This window comes from Mizuhopecten yessoensis, unplaced genomic scaffold, assembly GCF_002113885.1.
Source record: "Mizuhopecten yessoensis strain PY_sf001 unplaced genomic scaffold, ASM211388v2 scaffold5519, whole genome shotgun sequence".
Taxonomy (NCBI): domain Eukaryota; kingdom Metazoa; phylum Mollusca; class Bivalvia; order Pectinida; family Pectinidae; genus Mizuhopecten; species Mizuhopecten yessoensis.
The window spans coordinates 1,002,397-1,029,921 of NW_018406089.1; the positions used below are offsets into that span (position 1 = coordinate 1,002,397).

A 27,525-nucleotide genomic window follows, 5' to 3' on the forward strand; every position below is an offset into this window, starting at 1 on the left:
CGACTCTCTTTCAATTTTGATCAGCAGTAACAGATATGTATTTGCCAGGGCACTTAAAATGACAGATACAACTTGAATTGTGTCATTCTTGCACTATGATCGAGACGACAATTTGCCGATAATTCTATATAGATTCTATGTCGCCGATTTATTTTTTCTTATATGTGAATATATTGACATTTGCTTTTTATAATTGTTTATTTTCAAAGATTTTACATAAACAATTTTGACATAAACAAGACATATGCACATATTCAAAAGCATACAAAAAACACTCACATTGTTTTCTTCTAAGCCATCATCATAATCATCATCATCATAATCATCATCATCATCATCATCATCATCATCATCATCATCATTTTTTTACGTTCCTTTATTGATATTCAAGACAATTGCTGACATATACAAAATCCACAAAAACATAGACAGGCAGAGAGATTGAAACACACACACACAGACAGAAAGATAGAGATGTCAGACTTTCCGAGTAAACGTCCGATTTATATATGCTATACTTATGATAATATAAAGATAACTCATAGCAAAATGCAAGTTGTTGATGAAAAGGCGATTAACAATTTAAGGACTGTATTTAAGCGAAAGAAAAAAACAAAAAACAAAAAACAAAACAAATATTGATGTTTAGGCAAGTTAACCTACTTTCATCCATTTTCGCCATTCATTAGTAAACTTATTGATATATTGTTCCCCTTTACCATAAGCAATATATTTCTGAACATTGTAATACTCTTTAATAAAATGTACTAGAGCCATAACATTAAGTGAGCTGTGCAAACATCTAGTTTTGTATATATAATGCTTAACAATAAGAATAATTTCTTTGTCAATTCTATTATATATTCCTGCTTGCTCGATACATCCAAAAATATTATTTTCTTAATTTATTAAAAAGGGAATGGCAAGTGCATTTAAAAGATTTTCAAAATTTGTCAAAAAGCTTTGTACTTCCGTGCACTCCCATAGGATATGAATAATTGTCTCCCTTTCCATAAACCTAAACATAAACACAGAGAGGGTTATTTGTCCAATCTTAAATAAATATGAATTTGTTATTAAAATGTAGTGACTTATTCTAATTTGTAATCATTGTAACTTTGTGTTATGTGTTACTCTGAATGGAACAGCATATAATTTTTTCCATGTTTCCTTATTATAATCAAAAACAGTTTCCGATTTATTTTGTCTTGTTTCAGTGATATTATTTTGAATAAGAACTTTATAGAACTCCTGTGACCCTTTTCAATTTCTTAAAATTACTTCAAGATTTAATGGTATGATTGGATAACTCAGCATCTTGTTTGGTACATTGTGATTATTAAGGTTTTTCTTTATGCTCATTATCACTCCTTGATACTGAAGATTGAACCATGAATAGCACAAAATTCATTGAAAGAGAAAAAGGAACAAGCTCTTATATCTTTAATTAATTCAATGATAATCGCAATAATCTTTTTGAAACAATTTCTATAGAAAATGTCATTATTTCCATTAGTTATGTTTTTGCTATAACATATCGGTGTCTTAAATAAGGAATGATCCTCCTTTCTATGCAATTTTTACTTTAGTGCTAAGTCTATGCCATGCCTTAAAAACATCCTTTCAAAAATATATTTGTACAATTAGTCCCAATCTTGATTAAATACTCACTACCACAATTAGCTAGGACATTAAAGTTAACTTGGTTTTTTAAAAATCATACGCCGTTTTCCCTCAGACCAAGATATCCTTCTAATCCAACTGATTTTTAGAGAGTCAATAAAACCCAATATGTTTATTCTCCCAATAGTAGTAAGCTTTCTTTTACTCCATCCATGATTAAAGATTTAAGTTTAACAATTTTTTTATCTAAACTTATTTTAGAAATTCTCTGTAAATCTACATTTCTACTATACTTTTTCCTACCTATCCAAACAACTTTTTCTAAAACTAATTGAAGTCTACTAGCTTTCTGTATTTACTTTTAGACCAGAAATTTTAGCATACAAATTTAGTTCCTCAACAGATCACTTCAAAGATTTTTCTGTTCCATTTAGTATTAAAGAAGTGTCGTCTGCATATTGAGAATTTAGAATCTGAATGTCATCAATATTGCTACCAGTCAGTGATAATTATTATTTCTTATCCGAATTGCCAATATTACGGCACAAAGTATAAAAATGTAACGTGTGATTGGATCGCCTTGGCGACAGCAGCGTAAGAACGATGATAAGTTGCCCCCCCCCCCCCCCCCCCCCCCTTGATTAATTGCAGAACAAGGATTAGAATGTTATATTTTTACCCAATTTTTCAACTCATACCCAAATTTGAAGTACTTAAGAACTTTATCGTTACATTTTCAAGAGACCGAATTGAACGGGTTTTTTTCAAAATCAATAAATAATTGCATTCCACGGATATTATTTTCTTCAGCATATTGCATGATGTGATAGATGAGCCTAGTATTTCCCCCCTAAATAACGTCCTGATATGAAACCTGTCTGAGTTGAGTTTATATCAATTTTTCTAAAACTAATTGAAGTCTACTAGCTATAGATCTAGATGCGATTTTGTACACAATATTTAAAAGAGAGATAGGCCGCCAAATTCTTATGAAATATTTTGATTTTTTTGCCTTAGGAATTGTGCCCTGACGTTGAGTATTAGATAACTGACCATTCTTTTAGTTAATACTCGCATATTGGTGATATCTTACTTACAAAATATATTTGATAGTAATTTTTTTAATGTATTGTGACAAAATGCTGTCATTTAGTCTATTCACCCGTCTTTTGGTCACAGTGCAAAGTTGGCAATTAAAGAACCAACTGTACTCAATGTTTTCATTGTTTCCTACTGCTTTTATAAGATTTACATTGGGCCTTGTTTTGTCATGTATTATTCTAAGCCCAGCTCGACGTAATGTTTACTTGTTTTTCATAACCATCGTTTTTATATAATGGTTAAAATATTTCACTATAACAGGTCTAGGTGAGGATGAACTTGGTAAGCGATAAATGTCCACAATGTTATAGTATCCAATAATTCTTACACCTGTTATCTGGTCAAGTTTCTGTCGGAACACATCCCTCACACATAGATTTATTTTTTTCCCCTGGAATATTGTTAATTTTTGCTTGCTGCTACCTCTGCCAGGTCTAATTGCCTCTGCTGATGAACAAGGATATTCCGAATTTCATGGAGTCTCTTCTCTTTTAACCATCTAATCCTGAATATTGGCTTTGGCCATTTCCAGCCCTTTTACTTTTTCATTAACTATGTCACTTTCATGTCTCATCAATTCCTTTGTCGCTGTTATTACATCTCTTGTTATTTCTTCTTTCATTTTTCCATAGGAATTTTTCATCACCTCTGCTACAGCCTTTTCCACAATCTTCTTTATTTCTGAAGTTGTACTTAGCCTTTCTATTGAGGTTTTAATGTCCCTGAGTTCCTCTTGTTCCTGTAAAACTCTCTGTATCACTTCCCTCAGTAAGTTTCATTTGTTTTGAAGTGTTAGAGCAACTCTATTCCCTTCCCTAGTATTCAAGCTGGTAAACGTCCAGCCAGGTATCACACCTTGGAAGGGGAGAAGATATCATTGAAAATTCACAATATGTAGAATGTGGAGATCTATCATCAATAAGTCCTTATTTTTGCACTTTTTCAAAACAAAACCTTCACAGATGGTGACTCAATATCTTTATACACATTATGGTATACATTTTTGTAATAAATATTATTTATGACAGTGGATATGACCAAAAACTCTGCAGAGCTTAACTAGTAGGACCTCTCAGTATGGCTGCCATCTTAAATCCTCATATATTGACATTTTTACCAATTAATGATTTTTACTGAGATTTATCAACTAATGATATGGAGATAAATACCAACCAATACAATACCAGTACAAACTAATGATAGAGATGGAAAATTCCTAAATTATCAGCCTTTGGTTTTGTTGAGAATGGTTTGCTCCAATAAACATGTTCAGTTATCTTATATCTATTTTATTTCTTCATTTTAACAGATAAAATAGCTCATCCTGGTACATTGGCAACAAGGAACAGCCTGTTTGAATATGGAAATCCTTGAAATCGGGATGCAGAAGGCCAGGGAATGTCAGAGAAAAAAAATGAAATTATTTGCAGTGTTTGTGTTTTATAGTCATAAATCATAATAAATCAGCCACATGCTTCCATTTTATATCTATGTGTTGGCATGTTTACCTTAACAGCGTGTGTGCATATGTATACACCTGGTCATTGTTAAACCATTTTGCTTGACAGGTGGAAATCTGTCAGTTGTAGATTGGTCAATGATATATTATACTGAAAATGATTATACAGGAGATGGGGTGACTTTCATGGTCATTTTGACATGTTTCTGTTTAACTTTGTTTTAGTGTCGCTGTTGTCATATACATGCGAATTTCTTCTTTCGTCCTTGTATTCATAGACATATGAACTTAGTTTTATTTCGCTGTATTCATAGACCTGTGAATTTGTTGGACGGGGACCGGGAAAGGCTTTCGTACGCTGCAGCGTTCGGCTGTACAACCTCCTCCATCTTTAATCTCCTCGTGACAGACATCAATTCTCAGAAAAACACTACTTCCGAGCAGTTGTCAGCTTTTGAATTTTGTAAGTATTGCATTTATCCGATACGACAAAATGCGAAGAAATCAAACCAAATGGGAAGAGGGCGCATTATTTGTATTCTAGCTATATTGAGTAAATAATCTAGCAATCGTTTCACTGTCACATTACAAAGATATTGGTGTTATTTTGCCCAATTAGTTTTGGGGAGTTGCTAAAATCGAAAAAAAAATCAAACTTTACATGTCAAACGTCGTTTCAAACTTCTTACAACCAAAACACTTTTCACATTACAAACGTCATATTCGACACCTTACAAACGTTACATTTCTACAGTAATCACCTTACAAACGTAACATTTCTATAGTCATCACCCTACAAACGTAACATTCCTATAGTCATCACCTTACACACGTAACATTTCTATAGTGATTACGTTACAAACGTTACATTTCCGTAGTGATTACCATACAAACGTTACATTTCTATAATCATCACCTAACAAACGTAACATTTCTATAGTCATCGCCTTATAAACGTAGCAATTCTATTGTCATCACCTTACAAACGTAATATTTCCACAGTCATCACCTTACAAACGTTACATTTCTATAGTCATCACCTTACAAACGTTACATTTCTAAAGTGATAACCTTACAAACGTAACATTTCCATAGTCATCACCTTACAAACGTTACATTTCTACAGTAATCACCTTACAAACGTAACATTTCTATAGTCATCACCCTACAAACGTAACATTTCTATAGTCATCACCTTACAAACGTAACATTTCTATAGTGATTACGTTACAAACGTTACATTTCCGTAGTGATTACCATACAAACGTTACATTTCTATAATCATCACCTAACAAACGTAACATTTCTATAGTCATCGCCTTACAAACGTAACATTTCTATAGTCATCACCTTACAAACGTAATATTTCCACAGTCATCACCTTACAAACGTAACATTTCCCATTGTCATCACCTTACAAACGTAACATTTCTAAAGTGATAACCTTACAAACGTAACATTTCCTTAGTCATCACCTTACAAACGTAGCATTTCTATAGTCATCACCTTACAAACGTAATATTTCCACAGTCATCACCTTACAAACGTAACATTTCCCATTGTCATCACCTTACAAACGTAACATTTCTAAAGTGATAACCTTACAAACGTTACATTTCTATAGTCATCACCTTACAAACGTAGCAATTCTATTGTCATCACCTTACAAACGTAACGTTTCTATAGTCATCACCATAAGAACGTTCCCTTTTTCCATTGTCGTCACCTTACAAAGGTAACATTTCTATAGTCATCACCTTACATACGTAACATTTTTATAGTCATCACCTTACAAACGTTACATTTCTACAGTAATCACCTTACAAACGTAACATTTCTATAGTCATCACCCTACAAACGTAACATTTCTATAGTCATCACCTTACAAACGTAACATTTCTATAGTGATTACCTTACAAACGTTACATTTCCGTAGTGATTACCATACAAACGTTACATTTCTATAATCATCACCTAACAAACGTAACATTTCTATAGTCATCGCCTTACAAACGTAACATTTCTATAGTCATCACCTTACAAACGTTATATTTCCACAGTCATCACCTTACAAACGTTACATTTCTATAGTCATCACCTTACAAACGTTACATTTCTATAATCATCACCTAACAAACGTAACATTTCTATAGTCATCGCCTTACAAACGTAACATTTCTATAGTCATCACCTTACAAACGTTATATTTCCACAGTCATCACCTTACAAACGTTACATTTCTATAGTCATCACCTTACAAACGTTACATTTCTATAATCATCACCTAACAAACGTAACATTTCTATAGTCATCGCCTTACAAACGTAACATTTCTATAGTCATCACCTTACAAACGTAATATTTCCACAGTTATCACCTTACAAACGTAACATTTCCCATTGTCATCACCTTACAAACGTAACATTTCTAAAGTGATAACCTTACAAACGTAACATTTCCATAGTCATCACCTTACAAACGTAGCAATTCTATTGTCATCACCTTACAAACGTAACGTTTCCATAGTCATCACCTTAAAAACGTTCCCTTTTTCCATTGTCGTCACCTTACAAAGGTAACATTTCTATAGTCATCACCTTACATACGTAACATTTTTATAGTCATCACCTTACAAACGTAGCATGAGTACGAGTACGCACAATAATATTACAAATGACCAACACCGTGACTGCAAATTTCTGAAAATCACAAAGCAGTCGTCACTGTTTTAAACCAAACATGAATCTTTAAATGATAATTTTACTATAGCTTAATATTAAATAAGTAAACGTAAGAAATGAATGATGTAAAAACAATCCAGTCTGGCTAATACACTATAATGTATTTACAGACTTACGGATCATGGCGAGTGCTGTTGTCATTGGAACCACATATTACCCTTTGTTTGTTTGCTTGGCGCCCACCTTCAGATTCGTACACTCTACCATCGGACTCGGCTATGCAACCGTATGGTAATATACCAGTTACCCTATATTGTACATAGCGTCGTCAATGCCTTCTACTAGGAAAAAAACCCAAACTCCAGTTTTTTCAATGTTTCATTGAAATAAATGTACGTTTAATATCTTTTCTCTCTAAAATGAGGGTACCCAAAACTGAACGGTGTCCGAAAAGGAACGCTTTTCACCTTTATGTTGCAGCTATTTTTATTTTTCTACACAAATAAATGATATCTATTCTAAATAGGAAATTATAAAGTTTTATGCAACTTGAAGCTAACATTTTAAAGTATACATGACTCAACTAAAAAAAATCTATAAAAAGACACACGCGCTGATGCGCCCAAGAAATGCATAAAATGAAGGCTAAATATATCTTTAGTTTAATTATAATAACAAAATTGTGTTCGAGAAACTCAATACTAAATGTTAACATTTTTCTATAAAAAGTTTTCCTTTTTGGGTAACCTTGTACATTTCCTGTTCTTTCTTATCGGTTCGGCGGTGTCACCCTAGCCAGCAGTGCAGAACAATGTAACTAAACATGGATCTACGGCGGGGTGTAACGTACAACACCACCCACCACCACTCCTTTCTAATCAATGACATTTTACTTCTTCCTTATCCACATATCCATTAACACCAGACCCGCAATCTCTGTGTGTTATCCCTTCTTTCTTTTTATAGATATATATGTAACAAACGTGTACATGTATAATTAGAATTTAACATCAATAACAAATTCTGAAATTAGTTTCGTTTTCAGTTTTGATTTCAAGCAGTACTTAACTGCTATTAATAATTCTTTCCATCTACTAGCAAGATAACTTAGCATGTTATAACACCATTGGTGTTTGCTGTAAGTTTTTCTCAGCTTTTCTCGTTTCAGTGTTATGTATAAAAGTTCCAGATATCTTATCCATTTCAAATTGTGTGTTCTGATTTGCAGTCTTGTTATATCTTTACTGCCAATGAACGATTATAGCGAATGCTTGCCGACCTCAGAGTGGGTAAGTAAAAACCAATAAGCAATCTAAATAAAGGTTAAACCAATAGAAATAAATAAAATTACAATAACTATTCAATTTTTTGGTGGGTTTTGAGGCAAATATGAAGTTGTTGCATATATGTTGTGATGATTTGATATGTGTGTAGCTATAATTGTCTATCTTAGACCAGAGAAATTGTTTTGTAGGGCACATTGATAAAGTGCAGACGGAGACACTGGGAGGGGTACCGTGGTGATAGCAGGTAGACTGAGACACTGGGAGGGGGACCGTGCTGATAGAAGGTAGACTGACATATGGCTTAGCCGGGGAGATTGACCTTTAAGGTCATGGGAGCTGTCACTGCTGCAGAATGGCCTCATGTACAAATGAGTAATGGGAAGGTAGGGGAGACCAGATTGGGGTTCGTGGAGAACAGGTAGAAATTCACTCCGGGAAATACAGACATGTAAACATTGTATTGTTACATTGGAGCTGCGGATTGCTAGCTGTGTGATCCTCTCGGGTGTTATTCTGACTATGTAGGGAAAGTTGTAATGCAATGTACAAACTGTAAATAAACATGCAAATAGAACTTTGATGTTGAAGTATTTGTTGTGGAATCCTCTAGCCGGTCACGTTACAATATCTTTGTTTGATTGAAAAGAACATTTACTGATGAAGTCTTTATTCGGTCCAACAGTGTTGTACTCTATATATACATCAATGGGAAATAACGTCAATAATGTTAAGTGCAGCCACGGAAATCTAACTTGTTTGCTACAACAATGCAGGGATCTGTAATTTTAAGTTGGAAATGTTAAGATATATCCAGATGTTATAATATAACATCTTGAAATACAGCTCCTCCAGCACCAGCAGACAAAAGGGTCTTGACATTTGTTCCGCCACAAGCCTGGATTCTGGGTTTAAAAAATACTATTGAAAAGAAGTTGCCTTGATCTCATTGAAGTGCACAATGACCAAATTATAAAACATCGAATTACTTTAAACCGATATATTTCCACAGCTTTTTATCATATTGAATTAACTTTTCGCTATTTTTTGTAGTGCAATGTATTAGATGAAAAGTGTCTAATAAAAAAAAAATGATTTAGTATGTACGTGTTTTGTTTTATTAAGATCTGGACGATGACATTAATAATGCTGGCCATACCACATTCGTTGTGCCTTTTCTATCTCGCTCTCCGGTTCCTCTGTATGTTTGCGACTGACGTAAAGACCACTGTCCGGGCGTGTAGACAGGTGCGTGCAGGGGATCGTTTGTCTACTTGTTTCACATTTCTCAAGTGCTTCATTCTTTATATAAGCTTGATTGTTAGGTTTGGGTTTTGTTTTATTGGGTTAAGTGTCCTAACAGCACCATTTTAGAGTGCTACATCACGGAAATACCATGCCGGATGCACCTATATCACTTTTTCCAATTGGTCACATTTAACCTTATTTTAAAACCATTGGTTTATTAAAGTTATGCTTTCATTATTCATGGAAATATTTGACTGTAAGATATACAATCAATATAAGCGTGTTTAATCAACGGACAATCACTGAAGTATGATCAGTGCATTTCTTCTATTAATTCTAGCGAAACTTTGGACTAATACATAGGGAACAGGTCCCCACCTGTACAAACAAAGTAAGTAGTACGATTGCTTTGTTTTAATATGCATAAATTATGTACGTATGTATTCAACCCTGCTCTCATACAGGACCTATATTGTAAAATGTAATTGTAATGTGAATGTTATGATTATTTAAAACAGTTCACATAATATATGCAAACTGCATCACTTAAAAAGCAGTTATAGAAAACTTAACATTAATTATTTTCCATTATATGATATGCATTATTTGAAGAGAGACCGCTTAGCCAACTCAAAACAGATTCAGCATGTCAGAGAGCTATTCATGAGAACAGACGAACCAACAACATCCGGGTAAGTTTATCTATCTCTTAAGTCATGTAGAAAATATCATAATGGTGGGGACTACCACCTTTGTCAATTAAAAGTCTCCGAGTCCTGTATGAGAACATATAACTCCCATATAATGTAATGAAAAACTATGCAAAAAACACCACAATCGCGGGAAAGTGATGGCGAAGGACTTAAATAATCATTCATAAGCAGATTTAATTCAACAACGGTTTCGGGGGGAAATTGCTGTACAGAGCGCAAACAGCTTCACCAAAAATCTTACTGTCCACAGAGATGAATTCATCTTACCAAACTGTTCGCATGAAAGACAGACTCGTCCAACAAGCTGCACATTTACTTCCTGAAAAAAATAAATATCAATAGGGCTAATATTTGATGTAATGAACCATTTTGTTGACTTGATATATTTGTCAAAATACATGAATTACTGACATATCATCATAAAATTGCAATAAGATCACTCTGAGCTGGATCAGCTTCTCACAATCTACTCGCTAAATGTCTTAAAACAGTTCTTTCTTGCTTTCTGTGATTACCCTCATTCGCGAACAAGTCTGTGGCTGAGTTACAGCTTCCATCGTGTTCCAAAAAAACTTATGTTGTCTTCTGCTTAAGAAGCTTGGACGAACAAGGAACGGTTAAAAAACTACTGAATACCGGGCAAATTTCCCCCAGTCGAAAACTCGCCCTGCAACGGTATAATCTATATTAGCCCAATATAACTTTCGTCCTTAACATGTAAATGCTATATAGGGTATGCTGTGTACTAATATTCGCTGTTATGATAAATTCGCCCTAATTGCTGTGGGTGAAAAAGACGAAAACTTCGACGAAAATTTCCCGATCTATAGTATTATCATTTTCTATCATTTTAATTGTTTATTAAATTGTGTTATTCCATCGATTAATTCGCCATCAATTTATTCCCCACACAATCAAAACAAATGATTTCCGATTTCCAGGCGAACATGGAACCAAACTATGGGTTAACTATTGTAATATTGTACCAGAATGCGGACCGATATAGCCGGAAGCGTGCAACATCACTTGTCAGTTTTGTAAAGATAATTTTGGTTGAATATTGTTTATAACTGATCTTTTAAGTGTGTGAGTTTTCTTTCAGTAAATACATATCCAGATTTGTCGACACCATACAACTGAGCTACAAAGGGGACAGAGCATTCAGGTATTCACATCACATGGTCGTCACCTTTACCGTGGCACTCATCTGTCTGTATCAGGTATGTATACGCTCACGTCGAGTGCTAGCAAACTTTCACCTCTACTAAAGCACTTTCTACTGACCTACTTGGAGTTAATTACGTTATGATTTTTTAATTGAGTGAAAAATGAAGCTTGTAATAATGAATAAATTCCATGTCATCATTATTGCTTAAAGCAGAAACAATATTGCTTTCTTTCAATGAGATCACGAAAGAAACAAAAACTGACTGCATTAATTGTCTTTCTAAACTTCTGACAGTGCATGATTTTCAAAACCTAATAAAAAAGATTTTACAAAAGCTCTTGTGGTCTTTCTGCAGTGGACCAATGTGAGATACCATTTATATTGGAGAAATTATATTTAAGTTCACAGTGTATTTCAATCGCTTTCCTATTTAGATATGTCAAACTACACATTTTCAACAATTGCTTTCTTTAAATGCCCAGTTTTTTCTTTCTATTGGCGGATTTTCTCTCATTTAGTTTGTGTGTCATTTCTACTAGAGTTGCATTCCTTTGTGCATATGTGATGATGAACAAATATAGCAGAGTTGCCTTCCCTTATGTCAGTGAGGCGGTTTCTCGTATGTTTGTGTCTATGATACCCAATCCTTTTTTTTTTTTTTTTTTGATCACGTTGGCGAAGGACAGACATTCCTAGACATTACACAATACACGAGTATTGGCCTCCTTTTGTGTTTTTCATAAAGTACTCCCTCCTTTTGTTGCGTTGTATATCTAACCTTTAGAAAGAATGGTGTCATCCCGTTGTATTAATGATGTCTATTGCAATTTATAATAAAAATATTTCCCCTTTTGTTTATGTTTCTGATGCACGACCTCAGTAGCGAATCAGTCCCTAGCCCATCCTGGTTGAGGGTTTGTTTGCGTAGGTTTTTTTTGAAACCGAGCATACAAAACTATCGATATACCTTACGACACGACATTTCACCATCTCACTTTACAACCCTCACATCACCCTAGCTGTATATTAACTCAAGGGGTGTTCTTCACAGTTAATTTTCTTTTGTTTACATTAAAGCTTTCCTGGTTTCCTGTAAGTGATTTGTTATTCACCATTTACACTGCTTTTACCTTAAACATATGCATTTGTGTAACATATTTGTTACTAGCTTACTCTTTTCATCATGCATTTCGCTATACTATAATTTTCCTTGGATTTATTGGTTTAACTATGAAATAAATTGGATTATTGTATTTTTGTTTTCATCACTGATATTCAATAAATCCATAATGACATCAGGATCGTTTTATCATTTATGTTTGTATGCCAGCCCGTATACAGCAATTGTTGTTTTATTTCAGATATCGACACTTGTGTTGGGAGAAGGAACATTTTTAATTCAGTACGTAGAAGAACTCATATCGAAGAACACAACCGACTCTATTTTTAGTCCAAACTTCGATCATATTACAGGTTTTAATGTTCTAAAAGGTAAGAAACATACGCCAAAGTAATAATATAAATTAAATTGTGTCACACATTGTCCTGTACGATATTATGTCACAGTGTTAATACCGTTGATGGATTAGGTAGATCTTGAGTAGCACAATGTCTTGTTTTGTATATAATTCAAACTAAACAGTTATGATTGATGTGTTATTTGTTACCATTGCAACGTTTTTTCAGTGAGGTATAGTTATTTCCAATTAAAAGTTAGACTAACTATTTCAAAATGTTAGGTCCCAATATACTAATATGAGTACATAATATGCAACATGTGCTCATGGTCCATGCACTATTTATAATCATTATTATACTCCTCATCATCTTTCTACATTAATCAATGTTATCCTCCACAGCGTCTTTCTACGTTTCCTTCACAATTACAACTCTGATGTCAGGTGTCGTCATTTTTCAAATTATGATCTCCTATCGGAAGAACTTGGAGGCACTGTATAAAGGGGATTTTTCTTGTGTTCCTATCGAGGCTCGTCAACAATCGGCTGTTACAGTAATGGTAAGGGCAGATCATTTGAAAAATCAAATGAAGTTACCATGGTGTCTGGACCATAGCTAGGGAACATGTATTGTGTTGGAATTATGAGAGAGAGATTCACAATGTTCTTAATTGTTTTTTTATCTGCAAAATGGAATTGTTTCTGTCTTTCAGACAAATAGCTTGCATTATTCTGGTATCCAGATAGCCTACCTCTTTTGGAGTGAGTATTTTATTTCTTGTTGTATAACATAATGATACTGTAAACATTTAAATTAAGCGGTTTTTTTATCTGTTTGAGACAATTCAATTTAGCAAAATGACCACCGTTTCTTAACAAGTGCCTTCATGAAAATGAATGCTTAATAGACTTTCCTCGCCTTCTCGCAAATGTGATTTAATTTCCATCTTATTTACCCTAAACAATTGTAATTTTGATATATACAGCAAACTGTTCCTCAGCAACTTCAAATCTTGACATTATACAAATAACGGTCACCTAACTCATAAATTAACAAATGAGAATAATGTTTACCTCACTAACAAACTATTTAACATATATATCTACATTGTGACAATTATTGTCACCTCTCTAACAAATTCTGTTACGTAACTCAAAGTTTGACAAAAAATGTCATTTCTCTTTCAATCGCTGATATTTACCAGTAGTACATATACTAACGTAATGCAAATCATTTTATATACAATGCCAAACCATGACTTTTAGCTACAGCGTATAAATATATAAATAAAACTCTCCTCACTGCCATAGTTATGAACATTTCCCTACAGTATTAAAATGTCGGTCACCTCATTTCCAAACCGCTGCATTAAACAACAGTGATGACATTGCTTCCAAGTTCTATAATATTTACCTACATACTATCATATAACAAGAACGGTCACCTCACTTCCAAACTGCTGCATTTAACAACAGAGATTACATTGCTTCCAAGTTCTATAATATTTACCTACATACTGTCATATAACATGAACGGTCACCTCACTACCAAACTGCCGCAATCAATAGCAGTGCTACCTTGGCTTCTAAATTCTGTGACATTTACCCACAGAATGCATAGAACGGTTACTTTTCCTACAAACGACGACGTTTACCGTTTGCACCTTATTACAAAACCTTAATTACATGTACATTAACCGACAACTTGTAAATAATGGTTATTTAACGACCAATCTATGCAACATGTATTGACAGTTATGTATGCAAGTAGTAGAGAGTAAACGATCACCTCACTACAACACCCTGTTTTTTTCAGACAGAAACATACATATACATTTTACATAGAAATATAAATATACACAAACACACACACTTATACATAACATACATACATATATAATATATAGATATATATAGTACATACATACATAGTATTTATACTTACATATGTACACAAGCACACACACATACACACACGGGGTGTCACAATACGCCAAGAGTGTATCACGATATATCGCAATACAGAATGAATATATTGCGATACGTATCCCGATATATTGTCATAGGAAAGATGTGCTCGATTTTATGATAAGTCGATGTCAGAATGTTATCAAACTTGATCATATATAATATGGATCACATGGATTTAAGATTTTTTCAAACCAACTATCGATTACAAAATTTGAACTAGTTCCCACCACTATTAAAAGCCTTTTGTATGCTTATTGGCATATCTGTTAGAATTTGTAGTAATATGCAAACTTAGATTACCAAGCAGGTGAGATACATGAAAAACAGATTTAAAAGCATATTTCATCTCTGTATTGTGGTACATTACAATATACCCGTGTATTGCGATATACCTGTTTTTCGATATTGCGTCAGCCCTAACACACAGCAACACACATATGTATACTGAACACACTTACATTTACTGAGACATGACATATGAGAATATTGTAAACATACACACATTCCTACATGCATGAACATAACACAAATCAATACATGTAGTTTATGCAATAATCCAAACCAAAAACAATACTTCAGTATGTGTCACTTTTTATCTCTAAACTGTTTCATTACTACACAGCATTATTGCAAGGGGAGTCATCAGAACATATATACATGTGTAAATCGAGAATGCATACTTACATATATGCATGCTCAAACATATATACACATATGCATGCATACACGTGCACGCATGCATGCACACAGATATCCACATATATACACATATATCCAATACATGCCTAAGAATGTGCAAGTTTATCCATCCATACATACATACATGCATAAACATACACAAACAAACCAAAAGACATAAACATGTATACACATAGTTATATTTTTCATGTGATTTATATATTTCATGTGATTTCTTTTTAATTTTATAAGATTATATGTCTAGCATCAGTTTCATCTCACAGCATTTTGCATATAGAATATCAAATACCTATACATATACATATATAATTTAGAATATTCAATACTGTATGTAAATATATACTTAATTGCTGTTATATATATTATATATAGTTCTTGAGTATTCTCGGGTTTCAGCTAGATTTATTAATTGCTTTACCCATAGAGGATTTAAAATAAGATATTATAGGCTTGTTGTACTTTTAGCTTTAGGGTATGAAGATATTCGACCATGATTCCTATGTTTTTCCAAAGGTCTTAATTTCCCCCCTCCCATAGGCTATAGCCTTGTCAAACTCATGTACATTAAATAAATATTTTTAAATTCAGTCATACTAAGGTATGACAATTATGGTCATTTTGTTACCATACTCAATATAACCGCGAGTCTTCCTTTTATTAAGGATTGCACATACCACTTATTGATTCATTAATGGATTTGTTACTCTGACCGTCTGTTAAACGTATAGATATTTTGCGGGTGAATGCGTCCTGTTGACCAATAAATGGGGTATCTAGGGTTAACTAACAGAAATGAAATCAATACTGAACTAGATACATTTAACAGTCGTCATGACGACTTGATTCTGAACAATCATGTCTATGTCTAACGTTATCAGGAGACAATTGATAGCTGGACACCGAAAACTTTACCTAAATTGGATAAGATACATCATAAGGTGTACACTACTATGAGGTTCCTTTCTTTGTAGTTGACGCTATGGTGTACTTTTATAGTTTCTTACCATATTAAATGTTTAGCTGTTTAAACACATGCTCTAAAATAAACGACTCTCTTTACAGGCTACGTGATACAGTTGGGTGTCCTGTTGATGGTCTGCATATGTGTTGCATATGCAATAGTACTACCAATTCTGGGTGATGTACCCATGATCGTCCTTAATCCCTTTCTGACAGTCATGTAAGTAATCTTTGTCATACCGCGTGAATAATTCACATACATGTATCTATTGGATACAGGGAAACGAATCAATTGCAACGTCTAATTATTTACAAAATATACAGTATATAATACAAATAAAGGGCGACCCAACATTGGATAGCGCTGATTTGTTAAATGTGTTTGCTTTAGATTGTAGCCGGCCGAGAGAATCTTTAGTCCGGAATAAACAGGTTGTTTTTACATAGATTACTATGCCAACTTTTGTGAAATAACGCCGGTTTTCGGAATGGACATGGTCCGGTTTATACAGGTTTCAACTACAATGATTGTATAGGGAATATGCCGGGACCACAAATAACAGCCGGTTTAGTCAGGATCCGAATTAGACAGGGGCCGGTTTTGACAGGTTAAACTGTACAATAACTAAACTGGTAATAATAGGATAAGGTTACATGACTTCGTATCACCTTAGCTCCTGCTGTTGTCTTTGAGGTCTAATGTTATCTCATTGGTAACGATTTTTTTCGAAGTTGATATACTGTTTTGTTAACTGTTATCTTCGTCTGGATTGATTTGATATTAGTGGTTTACAGGTACCTTTCCCGATAATAGATAATGTGTTAATTACGTTTTACTGAAGTCAATATCAGGTATGATTTTTTTAAATTAGTATCATGTATATGTTTCGCTTTGAAGGGGAAGGTGATATTGGTTTCTCTTTGAGCGAAGGTTAATATTGGTTTTCCTTTGAGGGGAGGTTTAATATTGGTTTCCCTTTGAGGAGAGGTTTACTTTGATTTACTTTTGAGGGGAGGCTAATATTAGTTTCCTTTTGAGGGGAGGTTAATATTGGTTTCCTTTTGAGGGGGAAGTTGATATTGGTTTCCCTTTGAGGGGGAAGGTGATATTGGTTTCCCTTTGAGGGGAAAATCGATATTGGTTTCCCTTCGAGGGGGAAGGTGATATTGGTTTCCTTTTGAGGGGGAGGTTAATATTAGTTTCCCTTTGAGGGGGAAGATGATATTTGTTTCCCTTTGAGAGAAGGTAAATATTGGTTTCCTTTTCAAGGGGAAGGTTATATCGGTTTCCCTTTTGAGGGGGAAGGTGATATTGGTTTTCCTTTGAGGGGAGGTTTATATTGGTCTCCTTTTAGGAAGAGGTTGATATTTTTCTTAACACCGTTTTTCTGTGATTCTTTTGGCATCATTTATTGATTATAATATTGTAGTTGTAGTCGGATCTTATCCCATTGTCATCCTTTTGTGTGATGAATAATATATTATCTACATATTTTGTGAGGTTGGTTTTAAGCTCACCTCGCCCGAACGGCCAAGTGAGCCTATGGCATACCACAGCGTCCGGCGTCCGTCGTCCGTCGTCTGTCGTCTTTCGTCCGTCGTCCGTCAACTTTTTACATTTAAAACTTCTTCTTCAAAACTCCTGAGCTAATTTTGACCAAACTTGACATGGGACATCATTAGGAAATGGGGATCTGAATTTATGAAATGTATAGGGCTGCTCTCCCAGGGGCCTGAGGGGCGGGTCAGAGAGGTAAAAAATAGGTTAATCTTTAAAAATCTTCTCTACTCTTTCAAGTAGGAGAGAGTAATGGCACATTTAATTATAAGCATCAACTAGCTCTCTTTTGAATTTAGATAAACTAGATAAACACAAGCATGATGTTTAAATAGGCCCTGGGGTATTTCCCCATCCCTAGGGACTTAGTTTCATGGTTATATCTTTGAAACAGTTGAAATCCCCACTCCATAACCATATATAGCATTGCTGGGCATCAAGAGATAAATACAATCATAATGTAAAAATAGGTCATGGGGTCTTTCCCCACCCCTAGGGACTTAGTTTCTGGGTTATATCTTTGAAACAGCTGAGATCTCTACCCGATATCCATATATAACATTGCCGGGCATCAAGAGAGATAAACACAATCATGATGTAAAAATAGGCCCCGGGGTCTTTCCTCATCCCTAGGGACTTCGTTTTTGGGTTATATCATTGAAACAGTTGAGATCCCAACCACATAACCATACATAGCATCTCTTGGCATCAATAGATAAACACAATAATGATGTAAAAATAGGCCCTGAGGTCTTTCCTCATCCCTAGGGACTTAGTATCTGGGTTATATCTTTGAAACAGTTGAGATCCCGACCCCTAACCATGTATACAATTGCTGAATATAAAGAAATGAATGCACATACCCTTCGAGGATGGCTTTGGGGTCTGCCCCACCCGAGGAGACGTGACCCCTGGGTCATAACTTTTAAATGGTTATGATCCCCACGCTAAAATTATATATACAAATACTGGGCATAAAAAGACGAATGCAGTCATGATATAAGTATTGACCCCAGGGTCTGCCCCACCCTTGCAGACTTAACCCCTTGTTCATAACTTTTAAATGGTTATGATCCCCACCCCAAAATTATATATACAAATACTGGGCATAAAAAGACGAATGCAGTCATGATATAAGTATTGACCCCAGGGTCTGCCCCACCCTTGCAGACTTAACCCCTGGGTCATAACTTTTAAATGGTTATGATCCCCACCCAAAAACCATATATACAAATGCTAGACATAAATAGACGAATGCAATCATGATATTAGAATTGACCCCAGGGTCTGCCCAACCCTTGCAGACTTAACCCCTGGATCATAACTTTTAAATGGTTATGATCCCCACCCCAAAACTATATATATAGATGGAGTCATGATATTAGAATTGACCCAAGGTTCTGCCCCATCCTTGCACACTTAATCCCTGGGTCATAACTTTTAAATGGTTATGATCCCCACCCCAAAACTATATATATAAATGCTGGGCATAAAGAGACGAATGCAATCATGATATTAGAATTGACCCCAGGGTCTGGCCACAACCCTATGGACCTAGTCTCTTATTCACAGCTTGGGAACAGTTGAGATCCCCACCCCATAACCATACATAAAAGTGCTGGGCATTAAAAATTTAATACAGATTGCTACAAGGATTGGCATTGTGGTCTGGCCTATTCCATTGGATCTCATTTGGAGAATATTTTGCCATAATTGCTTCGATATCCAGGTAAGCGATACATGCTCTCTGGGCCTCTTGTATTCATTACATATTTTGTCATGTTCCAGAACGACATCTGTCATTGCCTTTGTGACATACTGGCTACAAACATTCGTGTCCCGGAAGTGGCTTTTACAGGACCACAAAGTGACGAATAAGGACTCGAAGTGGCCGGACCCCGTTTTGGCTCTCAACAACAGGTGCGCCCTAGAAACGGCATCTGGCATATTCATATATATATATATATATATATATATATATATATATATTTGTGTATTAACCGTCACGCTGTTGTATATTGCATACCTCTAACGACATTTTCATTGACTTACTTCATTAAAGATGTAATGCCCTCAAAGTGTGAAACAATAACATAACTCTAATATGAAATTTACAAATATCAACATACATCAGAAATAGAATTAGTATTTTCACNCATTATATTTAAATAAAATGTGTTTGTAAAAAATGTTTCAACCTATAGTTTAATGAAAACAAAATAATTAGCCCTCTTTTAACTGACAGAAAATATTAGTTACTAATTGGTATTTGCATGAGACTAATCATAGATAACTGGTACATATGACACGTAGCGTATGTGTCGTTATACTAAGGGATTATGGATTTACGCTTTTTCCATTGTAGAAAAGCCTATCACAACATGGCGTATTTCGTGTTCTTCTACTACATATTCATCAGTATGGTCCGCTGTCTTATGAAGATTTTTTACGCCGTTTATCTGGGTGTAGTCTTTTTTGGAAGAATAGACAGAAGCGGACTCATGAATGGTTTTGAGACTTGGGATACAGGTAAGGGAAATAAACCGTTCCGCTAAATACCTATAGAAATCAACTATGATAGGATTTTTTCGATCTTTGTTAGACATTAACCTGTAATACACGAGGGAGTACAGGTTTGTATTTCGTCTATCAGTCTTGGCATCTCATCCATTTACACTGTCACTGATTGTCTTGTACTGAAAACGAGTCTCTTGCCGAAATACAGATAGGGTTATGTCTCTTTGTATACCATGCGTCCACATTCTCGAAAGTCCAGAGTTTGCGCTCACTAACGCTGTAATGGAATTTGTCATCACAATATCGTAGGCTCTGAATGTGCCACCTTGTGAATGATGCATGTTAATTAGTTGTTTGATCCTTTATATTGGGTTTATCGATGTGTGTGTGGAGGTTGTACACTGTCGGTTGCTCACTGTAACCTCTCTAGTTCTATTTCAGTCTGAAATAACAATAATCATTACAAAAAAATGTATTTAGCTTTTAGTGCTCGTGTTTTGTAGGTTACATGGCGTACGTGAGTTTCCTTCAAATGGAACTGGTCCACTGTCATCCTGTATTGGTAGTGTTTTGTGACCTGCTCAGTCACAGATTGCCGGGCAACATCCATGTTCATCTGCACCGCGCCACATCATCACTCCACGACACAACAAGGTCCGGGAACACATCTATATCGACGACATTTCCTGTGCCTAAATACAATCAGAGGATACATAACCGCTGGCTTAAAGTCTATACTCTGCTGAAGAATCCCTCTTTGGCTGTCAAATAGTGATAAAACAAATTATTTACTTACACTTGACATACTTGTTTACCTGTGGTTTCTAACTTTATCATAGAATCACACCATATGTTATTTTTCATGATGCGATTCCTTTTATCTTTTTATGAAAATCGTTTTACTTGCTGCCTTAAAAAGATTTCAATGTGTGTTTAAGTTGACAATATTTTGGAATTGCTCTCCTGTGTAACGTGGCTGCAAATGTACCGATATCGGACCATAAAACACAATTATAGCAGTGGAGTTGGCCTTTTTTCACTTTTTGGCACTTGGGTGTATTTGGCCTGGTGTAGTAATTATTTTCTATGAACAACGTTTACATATTGTATATGATGCTATCAATACAAACTATATTTACATATTGCTCATACATAACGCTATCATAATAAACAACATTTACATATTGTTCGTACATGACGATATCGTTACAAACTACATTTACATATTGCTCATACATGACGTTATCATTACAAACTACATTAATTATATATATTATTATTATTTGCATTTTATTATTTTGTATTATTTTTCTAATTTGATTAATTATTTTTTTGCATGACCAGAATTAATGATTCAGAGTTTCTAAATCATCATTGCAAAAGTGACATTTGCCTTCTAATTTTCTCACTGTAGTCTACTTTCCGTATAAATAATGTTGAGTATGCCTTTCCAGTTAAGCTTTTTTATTTTGTTTGTGATGGGTGTGTCATGCAGGTTTTTCCATATAGGTGTCCATGGTAAATCTTTCCCGAAGTAGACTTCCCACTTTGACTGAGCTTTCAGGACTATTTTAGAGATAATCTTTTCCTTGATATGTCTTAGTTTAAGTTTGTCACATGTTATCACTTTGTCAGTTTCGTCTAGTATTTCTAAATGTTGCATATGGTGTTGTTTTGTTGTTGATATATTATTTTCACTATCAACTTAATCAGTGTTTTACATGCTTTAAGGGCGATATCATAAAATGATGTATATCCAATAAATCCATTAATTTAATCCATCAATATTAGTATATTTACATAGAAAATATTCATCTTGGTATATCTGATCATATTTACACAACCAATGCTTCCCTATGACATTCCAGCTTTCTTCCTGTGAATGAATTATTCTATATATACTTTGCTATAACAAATGTCTCTATGTAAATCATGCCCATAGTTCCTTCGATTTTTTTTGAGAAAGCGTGCTTTTCTTTCTATTTGATTGGTTTTGTTATTCCATATGAAAATAATTAAGGTTATTTCCTTTAAATAGGTAGCAGGCATTCCTCTTATCTCTATTTCAAACCCGATCATTGATAGGCTAAGTGATTTAAGTATAAGCGTTTTGCCACCAAAAATCAAATCTCTAGTTTTCCAGACTTGCAAGCAATTTTTCATTTTCTTAAAATATCTCCGTATATCATCTTTATCTATATTGTAGCCATGATGTTTTCCTAAGGTTTTTACTACTCCCTTTTCAAGAGATTTGCTTAACATATTAAGCATGCGCGCAACCAGAAGTAAGGCGTTTAAAATTAACGCGAATAAAGCAAAAAGAAGAGGCATCGCAACAATCTCTATCGATATTTCCAATGATGGAAGATTACTATGATTATTATGATTAAATCTGGTTCTTTATTTTTTAACCTTCCTATATATAATCCTTTTTTCTTTTCATAATTAATTTTTGAACCCGACTCTTTTTTCATATTTTGAGTGTACTTTGAAAGCTTCATGAATTGATTTTTCAGATCTAACAAATAATTGACTGTCATCTGCAAACATGTTCAATTCAGATTCTTGTATATCCCTCACTGGAAAAGATAGCCTCTTTTCAATTTGTGTATTCATCCTAATTGCGCATGTCAAAGACTCTGCTTGTATTATGCAAACTAAATGCGTTGCTGGACATCACTGCCTTACACATTTGCTTATATTGAAAAATTTAGACATAAACCCATTAGTAATTAAACACGTTTTTGCTTTGAAAATTAACATTTTAATCCAATTTCTTAACTTGTTACCAAAGTGAAAGCGAGCTAAGCATACATCTACCCTGCTCCATTCGACCCTATCAGAAGCCTTCTGCTGGTCTAAAATAATCATTGCTCCTTCGTTATTTTCTGAATCAGTTTAATTGATTAAAATCTTGTATTTGTCTGTTCGCATTCTGTATATTTCTACCAGGAACGAATCCTTTGTGAGGTTGACTTTAGTTATATCACGCTGTTTAATAAGTAAAGAAACCTGTCACAGATATTTCACAAACATATGAAAAATGACATTTTAATGGAGGAAACAAATATACACTCTTAAATTTTGCGCAACATTGTGTGCCGAAGATAGACCGCTTCGAATCAATTTTCTTTCGGAAATTAAATAGTTGTACGAAAAACATTTATGAATTCAATTGGGAAAAATCCAAATATAAACTTAAACCGTCATTTTGTATTGATGCGATTTGATAGTTATTTTCCTGTCGCATAGCACCATTCTAGGCAAATGAACTTTCACATAATAACAGACTCTAACATAACGGATGGTTTTTTCTAATCTGCAGTTTCTGATTGTATAAGTTCTATTCATATTGAACAAGTTCCGATATAATAACTAATCTAGGTACGTTTCACTTCGGAATGCTAATTACGATGCAAATCGTAGGTAAATTTATACCGTAAAGTCAATGTGACATGTTAAACACGACACACACTGCCTTTTATTTCTCTTGAGTTCACATTGCTGTCATTTTTTGTAGAAAATGGGCTGTGTGGTACTTTCACTTCAACCGCATTAGTCATTTACCTAGGTGATATTATAACTTATCATCTATAGACTACTTTATACCATCTACCGGGAGCATGATAAATTCATTATCATTGGTTGTCAGTGTGAGAAATAGTTGAAAATGATTTGAGAAAAACTTGAGAAGAACTTGAGAACGGATGTTCCCATTCTCCAGCACTTAGAAACGTATTTTCCCAGAAAAGAATGTCTGCTCGCGCCAGATGACGTCCGAAACCGGAATTGTCACAAAAGTGGTCCGCGTAAGAAAACAGTCCGTCATAGACATATCAATACCACGTTACGGAAAAATATTGTGAGAATGACAACACCATTTCAGTTGTAAATGTGCATATGTAAAAGCCAATGACGATAGGATTGTTTTAAAAATATCTTTTCTATGTAGTTTTAAGGTTCATTGTATTCCTCCGAGAAAAAACTTCTATTTGTTTACGTTTGCGACAAGCGATCGTTGACCATTGAACTTAGAAGTCATTTGGAAAACATGGTGTTTAGTTGAGTTTTTTAAATGGAGAAATATATAAGGTAGTAGTATATAGATGATAAATAGTTTATCATACAGTATTTTCAGTGTTTGTCGTGAGAACAATTTTCTCATCGCGAGCACGTGGATAAAATCGAGAGGCCATCGCTTTGTGATAATCTATAATTACACTATTGAGATTTCTACCGGACAGAAGTATACATAAACGTTAATATTCCTACAAGTTGTATACCAAAGCTGATAAAGTTGTATGTGTACCTGGTATAAATTTAAAGAGATATTGTACCTGTAAGATATCCCCAAAACATTTATTTATATAGCTATGTTTGAACAATATGGCCGACTTTCACTGCATTGATTACATAACGCAATGTAATTAAGGACAAAATCACGAAGATATTTACATATTGATATCTCTGCAGCATACCAGCGTATCTGTTTTGTTCACTAAATAATATCCCCATTCAATTGATACCACACAAACAACGTGCGCTTCATATATCACGATGTTTGTATTACGCAACGAAACACGATCATAAATAAAAAATCGATGACGTTTCAAAATTCTGCAAATATTATCTGTATATAATAAACATATCTAGTAAAATACAATCTGCAATGTCATAGGAATTTAATAATGTAATGGAGATTAATTTACAAATACACAAGGTCTATTAGCATTGCCAAAGACACTAAACAGTGTATTTATCTGTAATATCCGTCTTAATACACGTAGTAACAGATTCACTTTAACAACACCTGAATGTGTAGGATGAGTGTATTGTTATCTGTGTTTATTACTGTACGGCTTGCTCATGATAGTTCACCACTATTTACTGTCTGTTTTAATGTATTTCCGGATTATATGTTCTATATCTTCTATTACAGCATTGCATGTCAAAACACGGCATGCTTCAAACATTTCTTCTACCTGAGCGACACTATACATCAGTAATAAATACACTACATATGTACAACACTTTCGTATTTTATAACATTATAATATGAATGATGATGATAATATCTGTAACAATCGGCCTTAATAATGGAAACGTATTATTTTTTTTATAAATCACAGAATCTATTCATTTGGCAGTTGTTGAAAACCTTTATATCTGCCTGTTAATTCTTAATGTACGTTTTCTGCCAAAGGTCACATCAAGGAAAAGGGTAATTAAACTTGCTAACGAAAGTTCATTCTAAAAAACCATGCAGTGTGGTATGGTAAGGTATAATAAAGTATTGTATTTGTCTGGTGAAGGCCATTATATATTGCATTGTATTATAGTGGTGTTGTATTTGGACGTGCCCTGTATTATATGTTATGTACTGTTGAAGAGTGACTAGATTGAACTACGTACGTGTTGTCTATTTCTCAATCGTGACCACATCAGAATATCGTGTTGATTCATTGTATTTCAATTCAGATTGGCTACAGTTTACAACGATTGAATTTATTAATGTCGTGTAGTGTTTTGTAGTGGTCACATTGGGATCTTTTTGTGCTGCAGAATTGTGAAGCGTTGTAATATATACGTATTGTCATGTTATGTTGTTTGAGATGATCTTGTTGCTTATTAAACTATAATAATAAATAGTATCTTGATATTGTTAATATATGTAAAATGTTGTTAAGGTCATATAAATCACTGAAGTACTGCTGGTGAAACTACCCTACGAAGACAACGTTACGATCATCGCCGTCGTTTATAATCGAAACATCGTTTCACGGAAGATAGTGTTTGATGTTTTGTGTTACCCTATCCTATTCAAATCTATGGTATGTAACCTTGAAAGACAGAATTAACTTGACATTGTCGTAAACTATCTACCAAACAAAGTTCAATGTGTGTGTTCAACGTCATTGCGGGAACCATGCCTTCAGGGCACGCGCATTCCTGTCCTTCTCTCTTTACAATACGTTCCTTAGCTGATAACTGAAGGGCTGGTATCATGCCTACATTTATGTTGGAATGTCCTGATTTCACTATATATATATATCAAGGCAACATTTAGTATGTGTGCATTTATAAGAAAACAGATAGCACTTAGTTGAATGGGACGAGAAAATACATTCATATGTATTTTACGACGCCTTCATACATTAGTTTGGCAACCGCGGGGCTATTTGTTTTATATTTTACACTGACAAAGAAAATTCATCCCCGTTAAATACGTGAGATAGAAATAAGTCGAAAAGGTTTTTTTCTGGCGCTACGTGAACACACGGACATAACATTGTAACATGCATTAATTGGGAGGGTCGTTATAGGAACGGCACATAGGAGCAGATTCATTTACATAAGTTTTAAGCTTGCTTAATAATCACTCTACTTCCCTTTGCCATTGTTTATACCTTTGAAATCCAACGCGAACTATATTTATATAATTGTCAACTCAAGTAACAATATAACATATGTAAGAACGTTGCATAGTATGCAGATATTAACATTTGAAAGTTGTAGACAAACATACCATTTGAAAATTGTGTTATTTATTTAGGATTTTTTACAAGAACCGAGACATACGACTGACGTAAACATCAGTAATTCCATCATTTGGTAAACAGCATGCTAAAACGTAACAGGAAACCCTAAACATGATAACGTTACAGTTTCTTTGGAAGGAATATTTACACATAAATTTGTATATATATATACATCATTTTTTATGTATGTATACAAAGACACTTATAGCTACTGAGTCGCTAATTATCTGAAATAAGCATTCTACCATTAATCTATTATAAAAAAGTTTTTCGGAAGATAACTTAGTTACAACAAGGAGTAAACGTTTGGACGTTGTCATAGCAACGGGATATGTATTGAACCGTGTTCCTAACTAAAACGTCAAATACAGCTTTACTGAATGGCCGTCAAAATAAAGTCAGGAACTCATCTTTGTAATGGCTTTAAACTGAATGGACGTCAGTAAAAAATTCGGAATACATCTTTATGACGGCTTTACTGAATTAACGTCAATATAAAGTTCGGAATACATTATTATTACGACTTTACTGAATTAACGTCAAAATAT

At 34.2% G+C, this 27,525-nt stretch overlaps 1 protein-coding gene across 1 annotated transcript in view; it reads left to right on the forward strand.

Moving 5' to 3' along the window:
- LOC110450820 (stimulated by retinoic acid gene 6 protein-like) overlaps nucleotides 1–24,360 on the forward strand; it is a 34,858-nt gene extending 10,498 nt beyond the window's left edge. The window contains exons 3-16 of the mRNA XM_021498566.1: nucleotides 4,498–4,646; nucleotides 7,035–7,155; nucleotides 8,093–8,153; nucleotides 9,273–9,395; nucleotides 9,736–9,786; nucleotides 10,008–10,087; nucleotides 11,211–11,328; nucleotides 12,638–12,767; nucleotides 13,136–13,293; nucleotides 13,447–13,495; nucleotides 16,466–16,583; nucleotides 19,710–19,841; nucleotides 20,287–20,450; nucleotides 20,942–24,360. Coding sequence (XP_021354241.1) covers nucleotides 7,046–7,155; nucleotides 8,093–8,153; nucleotides 9,273–9,395; nucleotides 9,736–9,786; nucleotides 10,008–10,087; nucleotides 11,211–11,328; nucleotides 12,638–12,767; nucleotides 13,136–13,293; nucleotides 13,447–13,495; nucleotides 16,466–16,583; nucleotides 19,710–19,841; nucleotides 20,287–20,450; nucleotides 20,942–21,210 — 1,563 coding nt within the window. The 5' untranslated portion in view covers nucleotides 4,498–4,646; nucleotides 7,035–7,045 and the 3' untranslated portion in view covers nucleotides 21,211–24,360. The remainder of the gene's footprint in view (nucleotides 1–4,497; nucleotides 4,647–7,034; nucleotides 7,156–8,092; nucleotides 8,154–9,272; nucleotides 9,396–9,735; nucleotides 9,787–10,007; nucleotides 10,088–11,210; nucleotides 11,329–12,637; nucleotides 12,768–13,135; nucleotides 13,294–13,446; nucleotides 13,496–16,465; nucleotides 16,584–19,709; nucleotides 19,842–20,286; nucleotides 20,451–20,941) is intronic.
- The last annotated feature ends 3,165 nt before the right edge of the window (nucleotides 24,361–27,525 follow it).